The 18,549-nt window shown below is 40.0% G+C and overlaps 1 protein-coding gene across 3 annotated transcripts in view; it reads right to left on the reverse strand.

The window, feature by feature from the left end:
* Nucleotides 1–9,470: 9,470 nt before the first annotated feature.
* Nucleotides 9,471–18,549, reverse strand: part of PLD1 (phospholipase D1) — a 165,597-nt gene continuing 156,518 nt past the window's right edge. For 2 of the 3 annotated variants that reach the window (XM_090273918.1, XM_090273909.1), the window contains 2 exons: nucleotides 13,036–13,153; nucleotides 9,471–10,915 (listed from right to left, as the gene is read on the reverse strand). In XM_090273918.1, coding sequence (XP_090130044.1) covers nucleotides 10,691–10,915; nucleotides 13,036–13,153 — 343 coding nt within the window. In that variant the 3' untranslated portion in view covers nucleotides 9,471–10,690. Of the gene's footprint in view, nucleotides 10,916–11,362; nucleotides 11,599–13,035; nucleotides 13,154–18,549 lie in introns of those variants that run through there. The other variant, XM_090273928.1, reaches the window with a different exon arrangement.

Here is an 18,549-nt window from a genome sequence, read left to right on the forward strand (position 1 = left end):
TATTCTTTTTTGCAAGACATCATGAGGCACAAGCCTCGGCTTTCATACTCCCTTAAAGGCTCAGCCCTGCGGCCCATTGGAACTGCGAACAATGGTCGGTCTGGTGGGGAGCTCAGGGGCTCAGATAATGGCTCTGTGTTCCTTTGCTGCACAGTGGGGCTCCCACACCTTGCACTCTGGGTTCTGGGCTCTACTGCTTGAACCAAATTCTTTTAGAAACCATCAGATGAAGAGCAAAAAGGCAATCTATAAACTTTTTTTTTTTTTTTTTTGAGGGAGGGGAAGAGGGAGAAGGGGGCAGGGAGAGAAGGATAGAGAGAGATGGGAGGTTGGGCACAGATTGAAGACCTAAACAGGATACAGAAGCTCTCCTTACAACTTTGGAAGCACTAACTTTCTAATATATAAGGTGACATGGCACAGTAACAGCACATGCGTGGTTCCTCCTGTCAGCTATGGTGGGAGCAGGCAGACGGCCTGCAGCTACATTTCTTCATTGATGTGGTATTGTTTGCTAGGTTTGGGTTTGTTTTTGAGACCTTTTACAAATGGTATGATTAATGGACCCCTCTTTCCTAATTAAATACTCAAGCACTGAGAGTATTTTCATGGAAACTAGTGGAAAGAGATTGATGATGAAAGTTTTCCATCCAACCACACCACATGGATTGTGCAATTGACAATTTGTGAGTGGTTAGAAGTTTGGTAGTGAAATTAGAGGTTTGTTATCTTAAGATTTTTTTTCAGGAGAAGGATCTGGACTCAAGGACAATTGGATCAAAAACTCCCTTTAGGGACATAACCTCATAGGTAAAGGTAATTTTCTACAAAGCTGATGCTTTTTCCAGGAGCTGCTCATTTTTTGATTCTAGCACCACCTAGAGGAGAGAATAAGATAATTTCTGTCCACTCCTGAGTCAAAGACACCTTTGAATTTCTATCAACCATCTTTCAGTTTTAAAGCCCCTTTATTTTAATAACTAATTTGATATTCAGATAATTGTCTTTAAGGTGGAAATTTCCATCTTTATTTTGCTGGTGAATAAGTTTATCTCAGTGGCCTACTGTGTAAAACACTTGACCAATTTTTCGTGTGACTGAAAATGTTATCCATGAATTAATTCTTCTTTAAAGTTTTATTCATGTATAATTCACATACTGTAAAATTTACTAAGTTAATAATTTTTATTGCATTTACTGAATTGTGCAGCCATCATCATAATGCAGTTTTAGAACATTTTCATCACCCCAACAAGATCCCTCCTGCCCCTTTTAAAATTAACCCAATTCCAATCCCAAGCCCAAGGCCGTTGGTCACCAGTCTGCTTTGGGTCTCCACAAATTTGCCTTTCCTGGATATCCCATGTGAATGGAGTCACAATACAGGTGCTCTTTGGAGGCTGACTTCTTACACTTAGCACAATGTTTTTAAGGTTTTTTTTCCACAGTGTAGCATTTACCAGTATTGTATTCTTTCTTATTGTTGAATAGTGTTTAATTATAGTGGTAGACCACATTTTATTTTTCCATCTATCATTGACAGACATTTGCGTCGTTTCCAGTTTTTTTGCTATTATGAATAATGCTGCTATGAACATTGGCTTGAAAGTCATTTTTTGAGCAAGAAAAAACTATTATTATAAAAGGCAGTGAATAAAATGTATAGAAGAAGAGTGATTATGTGAATTGTGCACATTGGGGAGAAAAATTAGGATAAACAACCTGGAGATGCCCAAGCGGAAGGCATATGGGTCCTGGGTTCAATATTTATACCTGGGAAACGGGGGGCTCTTGGAACCACATTGGTGCAGAAATACAGAAGTGTGGGGAGTTAATTCAGGGATTTGCTTTGATGGAACTGCAAAATTCAAAGACAGTGCTTAAGGAATTTCTCCTTGTTGAATCAATATAGCAAATGCAGACTTCAATAATGCATCTGAGGTTGGGAGTCCATTATAGTTCTTCCTCATCCTCCAAGAAATGGTTAAGGGACCCTTTCAAAGTTAAAAATAAGCCAAGCATTTATATGTATCTGAATCTAAATCCAGCTTCTGCCAATATGTAAGAGGCCTTGGCCGGGCGATGTTCTCATTGGTTACCTGGAAGGCAATGCCACCAACCTTATGGGGCTGTTGTGAGGACTCCCTAAAATGGTGTATGCAAACCCTGGTGCAGGGTGAGTTCTGATGCTATCTTTGTAGGACTGGATTGTGCCCTTGGTACCCAGAAAGAGTGACATTGACCTCTGTTTATTCCTGATAAACTTTTACATTTCTTCATTGGATGTTTTTGACCCAAGATACTGTCAGAGAGGGGTATAAGCTTTCCTTAGAGGTGATACAGTGTTTGTGGAAGTGGAACATCATAAAGAAAAATATTCTCACCCAGAATGCCATGGGAAGATTTAATGCAAATCTGAAGGGACTGCTTAGGACTTAAGGGGATAAACACCAGGAATAATTAGCATGATAAGTTAGCAACTCATTTTGCATATAAAAACATTGCCTAAGACTTTAGAGTTTTCTGTATTTATGGAAGACAGTCAGAGGTCCTTGGGTTTAATCAAAATTGAATACCCCTGAGGGGAAATATGGAGAATGCAAATACTCAGTAACAAGCAAGATGTCAAATGCAGTAATTGCCAGTTTTAAATAGTCCTTCCTGCTCTCCCTCTCCTTGTCAGCCTGTGCACTGATCTGTGGTCAGGAAACAGAACCAGAACTATATGAATGAAGTCTCTGGGAAAACAAAGGAATGAAATACATAATCTATTGCAGGAAAATACTTCAAATACTCAACAAAATCATAACCTTTAAAATGACACAGTGACAAATTCAAAAATACTTAAATCAAGGGACTTACCCCAAGAAAATTTGAAGGCTTTTATTTTATTTGGGGCAGGGCACATGAGTCTTCCATGAATTGCTCAGGCCTTTGTATTCACCCAAGTGGTGAATGTAAGAGGCTAACATAACCCTGAGTTCCAGACACATTTCTGTTGGAGAAACCAGAATCTGAGGAGGAGAAATCGTTGGGTGTGCCTGTCACCAGAAGAACACAGCTCAGTCAGGCAAAGAAGGAAACACAGATGGGTTTAGAGTGCTATAGGTATACTTAGGAGAAAACCAGTCAGAATTGACGCGGTGAGATACAAGTACAATCCTATTAGATGTTTCGGTACATTATAGGCTCCAATTTTTGTAGCATTACAGCTACACCCTTTGCCGCGTGACTTTGCAATTCTTCCTACTAGATGCATGGATGTTGGGTTTGAACGTGGGCCTTACTGTGGCCAATGGAATATGGGTAGAGTGACCAGATGCCAGTTTCAGTTTAATTTTTAAGGGGCATTTGTGTCTTCAGTTGCCTTCCTGTGCTTCTGCCATTGTCTTGAGAAGAAAATGTTGTGGCAAGTCCCGTGGCCCAAGGAGGAGGAGGAGAGACACATGAAGCAGATCTGGACGCATCCGCAGCCAAGTTCAGCTGACCTCCAGCAGATATGCGGAGTAAGTGACCACTGCTTAAAGCCACTGGATTTTGAAGCTGTCAAGCGGCATTACTGTGACAGTATGTTGCTGATATTGATGGCTATTGTGTAGGGCTAGTTGCGAGAGAGGATGAGAGTACCTTTATCTATGGGCTATCAGCTCTTCATCTTCACATTTACTCTGTATGGATAATAAAAAGTTAAATTTTCTGCAGGAACCTGAGCATGTCCTATATCTAAAATTAATAGTTGGACCACTTGAGAACAACATCAAAAAAAAAAAAAAAAAGACCCACAATTTATGCACAGATATATGTAGGATGAGAACTGAGAAAGAAGTGTGCTCAGATTTTAATTTATATAATTAATTCTGCCTTATGCAGCCACTCTGAAAATCTCCTCCTCTTCTCACCCGCTCCCTCTCGGAAAGACTGAGGACTGGGGGGTGGAGAACACCTGCCCGTTTTCTCTTCCTCCACTAAGAGGTCCTCTGTTCACATGTCCCGCTGGCTTTTGTGCTGCATGAATTCTCATTGGTCAGCCTTGTAGAATGACCCCGGGGCACCCCTCAGAGCTGGCATAGCCTCTGGATTAAAGAAGGAAGGAAAGGGTGTCAGAGCCACACAGGCGGCTCTGGGACTCTCTAATAGAGTTGACTGGGGACACAGCAATTTGGACAAAGCTTGGGGCCAGGTCTGGGCTGGAACTGGAACCATTTGTAACTGCTTGTGAAGCCAGCATTAGGCTTTCCTGTATACCTTAATTCCGTTGAATAGGTGGGGTTCTAGGGCTCAGGTTCCAAGCTGGACTTCCAGAAGCCTGGGTTGTGGTGGACTGGTGGACAACAGAGGTGTTAAGCAAGGACCGATCCTAAGCACCAAAGTGAAGGGACTGGACAGAAAGACACTGTTGCCAGTAAGAGGCAATATAGTCAGAACCAGATTGGATGGAGAGCAGGTGGAACCAGGGCCTGAAGATGCTCTGGATCCCTCTGCATGGTTGGAGGGGTTTTGGTAAGTCAGGCTCAGTGAGAATTAGAGAGTTGTAGTGGTCTAAACCTGCCCATCATGAGTAGCAGTGAGAGAACTTTCTAGGTCATGCTGGCTTTCTTAGTGGATTTCTTGCCAGAATTCTTAATTCTAACAGAACAAGATGAGTTATGAAAAATAAAAAAAGTTTTTTTTAATTACCTAGTACATTCCAGCTTTTTAGCTGCTTTCAACTGGAAAAAGGTCTTTGTTCCAATCCCAACCAGGAATTTCTGTATTTCAAAATGTCTGAGCTCCTTCCACATAACCCTACCCCATTACCTCTGTATGCCCCCAACCTACCACATTATTTTTCTGGGGGAAATAACAAAATAACAGCTTTTGAAGGGGCTTAAGTCAATGCCGCACTGATTGCTGAAGATGGAAGCTAAAGGGGAGACAGGTGTGACCCCTAGGAAACCAGCTTTAAGGAGAAGGCATAGGTGGCCATCTGCACGTGGAGGTGACCTATCATGCTGTTAGGGTGACTAACCGTCTCGGCTTGCTTTGGACAGAGGGATTTCCTGGGAAGAAGCCCTGACCAACAAAGCCACTAATATTAGCCATTGTCATTGGTACTGGTAGTTGTGGTAATATTGTGGTCACCTAATTCCGACTCTGGTGTACAATTCTACAACACATCATTGTGTGCCCACTGCCCAAAGTCAAATCTGTCACCATATATTCAAACCCCTTTACCCTTTACTGTTCTTCCCCACCCCCTTTCCCTCTGGTCATCACCATACTGTTGCCTGTGTCTGTGACTTTTGTTTGTTTGTTCATTTGCTGCTTTCAGTTTTATATCCCACATTTGAGTGAAACAATATGGTTCTTGACTTTTTCCATCTGACTTCCTTCTCTTAGCACGATATTGTCAAGATCCAGCCATGTTGTTGCAAATGGCAGTATTTCATCTTTCCTGATGGCTGAGTGCTATGCCCCCAAATGCCTCTTACTTCAGGCACGTTCCTATTTTGAGAGCGGGTCACTTTGCGCTCTCCATCTACGACAATGGGAGCACCGCGAAGGTGGGGCACCTGCTCCGACTGGCCCCCTGGTGCACTGCAGCACCTCCACCGGACCTTGCTCACTCTGTGCTATTGAACGGCATGTTGGTCTTTTAGAAGAAATCAGCTGCATCTCAGCCCTCATGGATGAGAGAGGACTGGGAGCAGGAGGGGCTGCTGTGACGCTGAACTCCGCCTTCGTAGCACGCAGGGAAGGGCCCCCTAAGTCACACGTTCCTGTCTCTAAAATGAGGAATCTTGTTTTCAAATAGAGGGCCGCTGATTTCACACTTTTAATTGATTAATGAATATTTACATTAAAAAAGAAAGCAGTTAAGGGACCCAGCATAGAAAGTGTTGATTGTAAAACAGAGAATAGATATATTTATTGTTTCCAGTGCTTCACAAGAGAAATTCAGGGAAACTGAGTGTCTTAAGTTCACAATTCTCATTCTGAATACAAACTCTTATGCCTCTCCACCCTCCTTTATCTAATACATTAGTTATAAACATCATCAGCCACGCTTGCCTCTGAGTGCCCAGCTGGGAGAGAAGCCTGCTTTAGCTGGGAACATCTCTTTCCAGAACCATAAAATGTGATTTTCATTCCTGAAAGGACTTCATCTTGTTCTTAGAATAAACTTATTGCAGAATGTTGGGCTCTGGGATAGGGAGACTTGAAAACCTTGTTTATGGAAGAGATTAAAACTCACTTAAATCTGTTTGGTTGGAGTATTCTGTCTCAACATTCTTTGCTCTCTCTTATCATCTTTAAGAAAAGCTTACTGATTGATCCTTCCTTTAGGGAGAGGATTTGCGCATCATTTGATCATGAAGACATGTAAATGAATGGGCATGGCTGTGTTCAAATAAAACTTTATTTACAAAAAGAGGACGCCCAGGCTTGGTTTGCCAAACCCTACTGTCATGGAGAAGCTAGGAGCTTGAATTCTTCCCATAATATCTGAATATTATAAATCAATGATTATCACCAAGTATTTGGTTTTTGTGTCAGAGAGACATGTGCTCCAACTGCAATACGCTGGTATGAATTTCTCAGAATGGTTGAGGACAATGTCAGTATCTTTGATCCAGATCATTCTATGTGAAGAATCCAAGTGGAGTATATGTCAGGAGGGCATGCTGTTCTATTTCCCAGCGTCAAAGAAAACTAGAATGAAATTCAATTCAATGCATTTATCAAGAATAAAGCAAATGATTGTAGCTGCTTGGGAACTGGAAAGGGTACCTAAGCCTTCATTTTGGTTGCATTGCCACCAGTCTCTGACTTTGGAACTTAAAATTATTATCGTGAGAAGTTTTCATTTATCCTATGTTTGATTACTTTTTGTTTTTAAGTTAGAAATTAAAATGGTATAAAAGAAAATTAAAATAAAAGAAATTAAGCCATAACATTTTTGGTCCCTTTAATGAATCCTTCCAATCTCAAGTCAAGCCAGAAATATCTCACATATGAATTAAATGCCATTAGAATTCATATTATGATACTTGCCCCCCAGCCCCCAAAATGCAAATCTATCGATTTTTCACCTGCAACTTTTTGATAGATGATGACAAATTCCTTTTCCAGTGAATTTCTAGATTCACGAATTTCCCAAGGCCTATGCCTGGTAAAGCCCAATTTAAACCTCTGAGGATCTTCCAAGGAAATGAAAATGCATTCCAAAGCATTCTTAGAATCTTTCGCATTTGCTCACTTTATACAGGAGAGAGTAAGAGGGAAGAGAAGTCATGAAGGGCCCTGCTACACAGGGTGAAAGGCACCTGATTATGCTCAAGAGGTGTATCAGACCAGAGATGTTAAAAAAAAAGAAAAGAACGATTACTATTTCTGTTAAAAAATAAGATCGTGTCAGTCTCTTAAAAGTTAAACTGAAGATTTATTGTAGAGGCCTAATTTTGTTTTTTCCAGGAGACTTTTTGTTGTCCTCTAAAATGGTTTACTTAATGAAGAGGTGCTCTGGTTGTGGACAAACGCTGAAGGAACGAGGAATGAGGAGATGCAGAAAGAAGCCCAGTTCTTCATGATGTATAGTAGTATATAAAATCCGTTCTGCCTGTAGTCTCCCATCTGCAAAGATTTCTGGGCCTGCAGTTTGCAGCTGGAAAGGCTGTTAATTCATGATAAATCACAATTTCCCAAGTTATTACATAAGAGATTAACTACTCATTTTTGACTATCTATAAAATTTTCTTCCAAAGGTGGTAATAAAACCAATATTTTGTTTTACAAAACCCACTCAATCACCTAACAACCAGCTCTCTAGCCTTCTCTGTGATGCATTGCAGCTGAGAATTCAGAACATCCTAGTGAAGGGTGAGTCACCAAGTGGACGCTTGATACAGAGCAAATGCCTGCACCAGACCTACTCTGTTGAACATCCTCCAAATGACTAGGCCTGGGCCATCTGAATAGCTTTACTAGGCCATGAGCACTTCTTATCCTTCATTTCTTATAATCACAGAATGTTCCTTCTTGAAAACAAAAATTATTACAGAGGTTATCTGAGTGTCAGGTACAGCATTAAAGGTGTTCTGAAAGATTACAGTCAATCTGAAATGTTGAACTGATTCATAATAGTTTTTCAAGGCTTTGGGTCATTTGCATTTTTAAGTTTATATCAGACTTTGCAATGGTACATTATTTGAGCTTCTATTTGGTAGTAACGGTGTCAGAGAAGGAAGGGTAACCAAGTCATACAGTACATCTCATGTCCATATCCCATGTAATTTTTGCAGAATGCTCCACTATGTAAAATGTTATTACAAAAACAGGCAATTATTGCACTGAATTTCCCATAAAATCCATCCAAATAAATCTTGTATCTTCTCATCTTTGCAGATAAGCATTTTGCCTTTGAGAAGATGCCGTAGGAGAAAAACTTGCCACAGAAACCAGCAGTAAGCTTTCTTGTCTGAGACTGTAAGTTTTTCATTTCATTAGCTCTCCACTCCACCTCTTTTATTCACCCAACAAACATTTATTGAGCACCTTGTATGTGCTAAGCACTGTTCCAGACTCTGGGGATATACTATGAACAAAACACAGGAAAGTCTCTGTCCTGGGGGGCTTACATTCTAATAGGGAGGGAGACAGACAAACACCTAAGTACATAATATCACAGAGTTTCAAAACAGCTTAGAAATACTCTGCCTGAGATCTATGATAAAGTGAAAGAACAGGCCAATAATGGGTCGTAGGAATTTCACTAGTCCCAAGTTCATCAAAGTTGGGTAAATTTAATTGAGTCCTTCAACCACTCTGGGCCTCAGTTTCCTCATCTATAAAATGGAGGAAGGTTGAATTAAGTAATTCTTTAAAGGGAAAGGGCCTTTGGGCTCTTATTTTTTTCATGGGTTTATAGGAGCCTATTGCACAAAATCAAGTGCCAGTCTATTGACTGTTCTATAGTTCAAAAATTCCACATACACTCAACATGTTAAACACTAATCTAAACTTCATAAACAGCAAATATCCTATTTGCAACTGCTGGAGAATGATGTCTTGTGACTGTGATTAGCTATCTGAGAAAAGTGTTATTCATTCATAAAAGCCTACTCATTTCCATTGTGGCTTACATAGTCCCACTTCATTTGTGGAAAGTTTTCTAGCTGTGCAATCCTCTCCTGGGTCTGACACTGTCTCTCTCCTACTGACCCAGATCACTGACTCTGCGCCCCTATTTAACCTTTTCCACTGGACTATGAGTTCCACAAAAACAAGGGGTTGGGTCCTCGCTTCTTTGAGGAACCCAACTGAGATCCTGTCCAAGTAATACATAGACATGTAAGCATTGCACCTACCTCATGTTTTATGGGCATAGGCCTTTGGGAGCCAACATTAGCTCTTCCAGCTCTTGGAATAATTCTGCCTAGTAAAATTAGAGCTATGGTGTACCAAAGGGTACTCTTGTCCAAAAAGAAAAAAAAAAAAAAAAAAAAACTTTCTAGAACAATTCACAGATTAAGACAATATGAATTAATGAATATCCTCACCTCTTTGGAAGCCCTGGTGGAATGCTAATGTATATTAAATAATGCAAGTGAAGTAACACATATTTTGCAATCAATTAATTTTTCTTTAAGATGATAACACAGCGGGAGAGCTGAATGTAAATAAGGTTAGGCTCATACTTGTTAACTTGATAGGAGTTATGAAGCCTGATACCCTTGAAAGACAAATTGCATTAATTGGTTTGATTGTGAAATATAAAAACTCAAACTTCAGTCAATCCAGCAGCTAAGAATGACAGGAAATTTTACAGGACTCTAAGAAATCTTCTCTTCTTATCTGAATCAGATCCCCACCAATAACTTGGAGGTTTCTGAAGGCTGCATGCTCTGTGTTTATAAGGTTGCTGTGTAATCAAATATCCCACGCGTGTTTTCAAATTTGATCAGGTGGGCCCTATCAATGGGACATACCTTGTCAGTGCCTTTGGAGGCAAAGTGAAATCTCTGCCTCAATAACTGAATTTAATTCCTTCCTGTTGCTCTGTGGTGTCAAGATATATGTTATATAGCGTCAATGTTATCAGAACTGCCTAACACGGACTGCTGTGTAGACTAACGTCTTTACTGTCTTATCAGCCACTGAAAGGAAATGATGACTACATCCTTGCTTGGGTGAACACTACCACCTCAGGACCAGTTGGGCAAGCGTATTCCATATAACCTGGAAGAAACTTGAAGCAGTACCATGATATCTTCTAACAATATACAAGATCTCAAACAGTGCCTGGACTATGAAATGAGGGCAGGCCCAGCAGGTGTTAGCTACATAAATGAAGAATAAGGAGGTTCAGACAACTTTTGGCAACCTAGATCACATTTACAGGTACATTCTTGTTAGTAAAAAAAATACACTTTGGTGTACATCATGGAATTTGAGTATGCGTTTAAGTTGTTGAGTATATGCTACCAATAAAAATGCAGTCTCTTTGTCACAGGATAGGCAGGAGGAATGATAAAGCCCTGATGAGGTTCAGTGTTCTTACATCAGTGTGACGACAGCCCTTCCCAGCCAGCCCAAAGGGTCCATGGGTTGGGTACAAGAGTGCATTGGGCTGTTTTTCGGCGGTTAGGGATCCTGAATGTCACTGTGTGCAGTGTGTTCTTTGGGGTGGAAGTTTTTGAGCAGATAACTCTTAAGTCCAAACCTCCATGGGCACTATGGCTTCTTTGGTTCCAACAGAAGGCAGTAGGTTTTCTGCAGCCAAGAAATAAAAGGGGAACTGCACCAAGAAACCACGGATTTTTTTCAGCTCTTCCTCAGCTCTAACGGGATCTTCCTTTGCCAATATGGGCTTGGTTATAAAGTCTCTCAGCTGAATTAAATTGTGTACTTCATCACTGGGAAGGCACCGGAACACCTGGTTAAAACACAAAATCATTGCTTTTCTTATTTGCCACAAAGAAACTGCTAGATACGCTTCCTTCCAAAAATAAAAATCATGGATAGATTCCTATATCTGATCAACACAAATAAAGTTAAGGTCTTGATAAGGAATTTCACTGATTTTTTAAAAAAATTTTTGGATAATAATCAATCTTTAATTTTGGATAATAATTAATCTTTAGTTTTAGTGGAGGTTCTGGTTTAAGAGGAAAATTGCATAATTTATTTTCTCTTTTTATTTTGAAAAATGTTCCTATCTGTACCTTTACTTAGTTATCAATTGTATACTTATTTTGCTAGTTGACAATGACTTTCAGACATCATAATACTTTAATTTTGAACACATCAGCATGCGTTCTTTAAGCATAAGGACATGTGTCTACATAATCACAATGCCATTCTCACACCACAGAAAATCAATTGCATGTCATTTAAGATATGATCCACACTCAGATTTATTCTAAAATGTCTTTGATAGCTGTTATCACCCCAGTCCAGGATCCAAACAAGGTTGTCTACCGCATTTTAAAAACTACATTTTAAAAGATTCCATGCACGTGATTTATTTGATCATGGCCTTGAGTCTCCGTATGAAACAAGGCTATGTAGTCATCATGTTTCTTTAGGAATGATGAGGTCTCCATGCTGGAAGGGACTCTGCAAGTCATGAAGAACACACTCTCACCAGTCTGATAGTCAATGGATCTCAGCTTGAATACCTCCTATGACGGAAAGCTGGCTACTTCATGAAGTAACTTGTTTCACTATTAGACAACCCTTAACTTTTGTACATAATCAATGGATATAGGACTTACCAGGAAATGCATTTGACCTCCCTAACAAATGCAGTGGGTTTTAAAACACCTTTCCAAAATTAGAATAGTCCAACAAAGAAAATGTATTGTTAATAAGCTTCATTAGAGGGATGGATACCACTTACCATGTATTATGTATGTGATAAATATATTTAATAGACTAGTCTTTACCCTCATAACTACTCTAGTAAATATTCCTCCTAATTTATAGAAGAATGAAAGGCTCAGAATGTTAAGTCACTATACACAAATTTATATCATCCTCAACTGGGTGAGATGAGTTGAAACCAGGTCTGACTCATTTTTTAATTTCTTCTGCCTCTTTTCTCTCTGTTACCAGACATGTATAAAGGCCGGGTAACTACTTGCTAAGGATGACCATAATGGATTCCTGAATCAGATGAGAGATAAGAATGCCATTGAAGTCTCTTCTAAACCATAATCTATAATGCTTTTTGACTCTTTGTTTTCTAATGTCTACAGAGAGGTATTTTCGTACCACTTGGAGATATGAGGACTGTCCAGAAAAAAATCCAGCCATTATTAATATAACGAGAATGGTTTGCATGACATCAAAGTAACCTGGCAAAGTGGACTGAAATGCACATGCACGAACAACGACGACTTCACTCTACTAGTCAGTAGGGGTGGTAGATGCCATTGAGTGAGCATGTGTACTGTGTGGCGATCACATTCAAAATGACTGAGTAGAGCAATTAATCTGCATCAAATTTTGCGTTAAGCTTGAACATGTCTCCATGGAAACTATGTGGATGATTCAGAAGGCCACAGCTATGGGCGCAGCTTCATCAAAACAATGCACCTGCTCATGCATCACTTTTCATGCAGAGTTTTTTGGAGAAGTATCAAATCACCCAGGGGCCTTGGGCCCCCTACAGCCCAGGTTTGGCAACTTCTGGATTTTCCCAAAACTAAAATCACCTGTGAAAGGGAAGAGATTTCAGACCACCAATGAGATTTAGGAAAATATGACAGGGCAGCTGATGGTGATTGGGAAAACTGTGTGAGGTCCCAAGGTGCCTGCTTTGAAGGGGGCTGAGGTTTCATTGTCTTATGTACAATGTATCTTGTATCTTATATCTTCCTCAATAAATGTCTCTATTTTTCATATTACATGGCTGGATACCTTCTGGACAGACCTCATATATTGTTTCTTACACTCATTAAGAATATTCTGTACCAATAATAGGCAGAAATAATGATGTACTTTTGTGATGAGAGTCAATGAAAAAAAACGGTGGGGATATGCAAGGCTTACCTTGTCATAAATTGTAGCATTCCGAGCTGCTGTTGAAACCCATACCTCCTTGAAGAATTTGTCACTGACTGGATCCTGAATGTCCTCACTTGGGTCAGAAAGATAGCCAAGGACAAGCCTGAAATACAAGTGTCCTCTAAATTGAGTAACCAAGATAAAGCAGTTTGCTGCAGGCATTGTTTCTAGTGGTAACTTCATTAAAACTGTGTGTGTATACATGTATGTGTTTATATTAAAAACCCATGTTGCAAAACAAAAAAACCCTAACTCTATGATGCTTGAAAGTTTTAACTGTTACACAGAGAGAAAGGCTTTAATTTTGACCTAAGAATATCCTTGTAATTTGGCCTAAGGGTGTGAGTACCTTGGAGGATAGAATTAGCATTCACAGCATGTGCCAGCAAATATGCTAAGCCCCTTCCAAGAACTATCTCAGTAAATCCTCATCAACCTTATGAAAAAGTAACTATTATTATCTTCATTTTATGGATAAGGGAACTGAAGCACAGAGAGGTTAAGTAACTTGTTCAAGGTCATACAGCTGGTAAGCTGTCGATCTGGGATTCCAACAAGACCTGTTAGGAAAGTTACTTAGAGACTTCCGGCCAAGATGGAGGCTTAGACGGACACGCTAGGTCTCCCTCTACAACTAGAGAGGAATACAACTACTTCAAAACAAAGGATAACTAGAAATTCCAGAAAATAAAACTACACGGAAGCCCAACATATGAAGTTATAAACCAGCGGTGCCATTTGGGCAGGTAAGAGTTAAAGAGGGCAGCGCTGTTTGCGGTCAGCGGCGGGGCGGTGAAAAAGCCCGGAGGCAGTCAAGCCCCTGGCAGTGCGCGACCCCAGCGCTGGGGAAAACAGCCACCGCATCGCCTTGAACAGTGAGGCCCAGGGGGGCGGGAGGACGGATCCCGGTCTCCTAGCTGAATAACTGTGTGAATCCATCTTGGACCCCCGCCCCCAAAGAAAGAAAGCACCACAGGGCTGCGAAATAGGTCGCAGACAGGCGCTGGTCGCTGACTTGTGACGCATACACAGGCACTGCCCCCGACAGCCGGCCCAAGAAAGCAAAACGCATCTGTCAAAATGTGGCAGACAACTATAGAAATACCGGTGACACAGCTCACCAGACAACAGATAGAGAACCTGACAGATGAACAGATAAGAAACCTGTCAGAGGCTCAGTTCTGGGCCATTGTTATCAGGTGGCTTACAGAATTCACAAAAGAGCAGGAAAAAGATAAGAAAGAAGTGAAAAACTTTCATAACGAAAGGAACAAAACCGCATACGAGACAGACGGTGAGGGAAAAAAATCCAGAGTTCATTTCAACAAACTGGAATATGGAGAAGGAACAAGCAGTCAACCAATGCAGCGAGAGGAAATGGGAAGCAACAATGAGAGGATCAGAAACCTCTGGGACAGCTATAAAAGGCCCAACATAAGAATCATTGGTTTGCCAGAGAATGAGGAAGATGAACTAGAACTTGAAAAATTGAGTGAAAATATAATAAAGGAGAACTTCCCAGACTTGGGGAAGGGAATAGACTTGCAGGTCCAGGAAGCAAGGAGAGTTCCCAAGAGACTGGACCCAGGGAGAACCACTCCAAGACACATTATAATCAAAATGTCAAAAATTAAAGATAAAGAGAGAATCTTAAAAGCAGCAAGAGAGAAGAAAAGAATTATGTACAAAGGGGTCCCAATTAGACTATCAGCTGACTTCTCAAGGGAAACCCTACAGGCAAGAAGGGACTGGCAAGAAATATTCAAAGTAATGAAAATCCAAAACCTACAACCACGAATACTCTATCCAGCGAAATTGTCATTCAGAATAGAAGGACAGAGAAAGTGTTTCCAGGACAAAATAAAACTGAAAGAGTTCATTAGATCCAAACCACTGTTATATGAGATGTTAAAGGGACTGGTTTAAAAAACAGAAGCTAGGGAGATGAAACAAAGGCAAACTAAACAGGCAACGAGAGTGGAAAAGGAACTGTGGGTACGGGAAGCATATTGGGGGGAGGTCAACAGGGAGGGGGAGTGGAGAAAGGGAGGGAGATGATATAGGAATTGGGGATCAAGGTAGGAGGGAATGGAATAGACGGAGAGAGGTTGGGAGGAACTGTATGCACAACTAATGGACATAATCTAAAAGGGGGGGACAACTGGAGGGAGGGGGGTCACCGGGTGGAGGGGAGCAAAGGGAAGGGAAATTGGCACAAATGTAATATTTTAATCAATAAAACACATTAAATCTGAAAAAAAAAAAAAAAAAAAAAAGACCTGTTAGGTTCCCAAACCTGTCCTCTTCATCATGACTTGATCTTCCTATATACCTTTCTTTCATCTTTCTTTCCTTCCTCTCTTCCTCCCTTCCTTCCGTCCAAGAACTATGCTGAACTCTAGGGTATAGAAGCGAATACAAATGACATGGAGCTTCTCTGGAAAGATTTAAATTTGGTGGGTGAGATCAATGATAAATAAATAACCTCAAAGGGATTAATTAAAGCTTTGATAAATACCAGGTGTGATTTAAGAGTATGATGTGGAAGCAATTAGGGAGGCTTAAATTTTGCCTACCTGTCTACCTAACCTTACTTACCATCTTTTAGAATTCAATACAAAGTTGCCTCTATAAAACTTTTTATGGCTCCCCCTTTTCAGTCTCCCATTTCTCTGTGTCATTCCTAGGGGATTAGAACATTCTGTAATTCATAGATGCTTTATTTTTATCAGAGCACCCATAATACTTTATACATTTTTGTTGTTGTTGTTTATAACAGGCTCACTTCTAGCATATAAATTCTTTGTAAGAGCATGACTTGGCTACTCTCATATCCCCAGACTGCCTGGCATAAAAGAAACCACATATTAGATCTTGTCTGAATTGATCACATAGAAACACAGGACTAGAAATAAGAAATTCTCAAGCAAAGCAAGACAAGTTTTAGAGGTCATATTGAAAATTATAAAACCCCTATACTTATAGATGGTCTTAAGGTTGAACAGTACTTCCATCTTACTCCTACACGGTAGATGGTACATGATTCCTATTTTGTGGATGGAGACATCCTAGTAATAGAGCTAAAATTCAAACTAAGTCAAAAGCCCTTTGCTCACATCCCTGGTAGGTTTAAAGAATATCAAAAAGGCTTGTGTTACACTGGAAACAGAAGTGAAGAAAAAGGCCTAAAGGACTTCGGCTTTCACACTGAGTGAACCTGGGACACACTGCAGACACAGGAGCAGAGCAGTGACAAGGATGTCACTTACATATGAAAATATGGCTGCTGCATTGAGAACAGGCCGTGCGGAGCAAGGGTTGGAAGGGGACACCAGTTGGAGATGCTGCAGTAATCTAGGTGAGAGGTGATGGAGGCTGGGTGGTGGAGAGGAAGGTAGCGCCAACAGGTGTCACTGATAATGTAGGAGTAGGGTGGGAGAAAAAGCGAGACATCAAGGACGACCAGCAGGCTTTTGGCTTGAGCAACTAGAAGGATGCAGTTGCCATTAGCTGAGACTGGAGATTCTGTGGGTAGAGCCAGTTTGTGGGACAAGATTAGGAATTCCATTTTAAACCCGTTGAAATATGTATTAAATATTCAAGTGGCAATATGAAGCAGGCAGTTGGATAAGTGGACCTGCAGTTGGAGAGAGAAGGCTTGGTTGGAGATATTTTAGAATTGTCCCCATATGTATATTCAGAAAGCCATGTGACTTTAACTCGGTTTACCAAAAGGAGTGAGTGTAGACAGAGAAGAGGATCCAGCACACTTCAACAGGAGGGGAGATGAGGAGTGGCCATCGAGGCTGGAGAAAAGCCAGAGGATGTGGTGTCCTGGAACCACACGAAGGAGGGCAAGGAAAACTGGGTCAAATTCAAATGAGAAATGACCATTGATTGGATTTAACGGGGTGGTGGTCATTACATCGTTAACCTTTGTATTTAAATAAATGTAGCTTGTCCTGTCCGGGTGGCTCAGTTGGTTGGCGTGTCATCCCATACACCAAAAGGTGGTGGGTTTGATACCCAGTCAAAGCATGTACAGGAGGCAACCAACTGACCTCCCCCCTCCTCTCAAATCAATAAACATATTCTCGGGTGAGAATTAAAAAATAAATTACTGCAGCTTTACATAATCCTTTTTAATGGTTGCAGGATTTCCTATCATGTGAAATTTATTTAACCAATTATTTTATTATGGCTTTTTGGATGGTTTCCAGTTTTTCATTATTATGAACAGTGCTACAGTGAACATAAGTAATTCATCACATATAAAACTTTGTGAATTTATATAATGATTTCAACTAGGAGAAATTTTAGAATTAAAATTCCTGTTTCAAAGAATATGAAAAATTTACTTCAAGGAAGGCCGTTCCAATACCTTTGCTGTTAACCATGCCCGTGGTTCCAGCCAACTCCAACCTATCACCTCCTGAAAAAGCTTAGCCAGTCTTACAGGGATTAAAAGCATCTCATTTTAGTTTTAGTCTGCATTTTTTCTGCTATACAAAAACTTTAAAATCAGTGGATCTGGCACCATGGGCTCATTAGTAATACTAGAATTTTGTAACCTCAAAATTCTATTGCCACTTAAAATAATGTTTCCTTTAGACAATACAGAAATAACTTTTAAATGGTTTTAAGGGATGATGTTTGCACATGGATGCTGCTGCTCATTAAGATCCAAAGCTAAGATTTACTGCACCTAATTTGAGGGACTGTACTAGTTATAACAGTAAGTTAATTATAATAATACCTTCTATTTGGGTCAGGTCTAACTAGCTGAAAATTGAGCAAAAAGAATATTTCAATGACTTGGCTTTTAAATCAGAATAATAGGTAAGGCAATGTGCTAAGGTATCAGTGAGGCGCTTATATATAGAGAAAGCATTTAAATAAGTCTATCACAGACAATATCTAGTAATAAATTATTTTCTCTGTCAGTTTTTTAATTATAAGACATATATTAAAATGCACAGTAAAAATAATGTGAAATATTTGGGGTGTTCTTCTGAGGAATAGGGTTCCAGAGAAAATTAGATTGTTTTTATGTTGATGTATATAATGGCAATTATTTTAAAGTTTAATTGTTTATGCATCAGTGAAACAACAGAAAAACTGCAGAAATGGTTTCTGTTCTTTCCATTCCTCATGTCTATCACTTTAAATGATTCTGACTCACCTTGTGTGGATAATGGTTTCTGTTGAGTGATGGTTATGTCTGTAAAGTTTGGATAATTTTCTAGGACTTAATGAACTGTTCGGCACATAGTTGTAACATTCAGTGCAGCACTCTGATGATAGATTGTACTTAGAATTGATTTCACATTAAAATGTGTCTATTTCTACTCAAAAATAGTCGAGATTGAAAATGGATTGAAGTTGAATTTTTTAAGGAAAACAATGGGCTGTGCTCTAAGCCACAATATTTATCTCTGAGAATATCTCCTGCTAAACAGGGCTAAAATTGACACAAGGTTTTTGTGATGCTTTTTATTA

This window comes from Furipterus horrens, unplaced genomic scaffold, assembly GCF_987537825.1.
Source record: "Furipterus horrens unplaced genomic scaffold, mFurHor1.1.pri manual_scaffold_1, whole genome shotgun sequence".
In the NCBI taxonomy this organism is placed as follows: Eukaryota; Metazoa; Chordata; class Mammalia; order Chiroptera; family Furipteridae; genus Furipterus; species Furipterus horrens.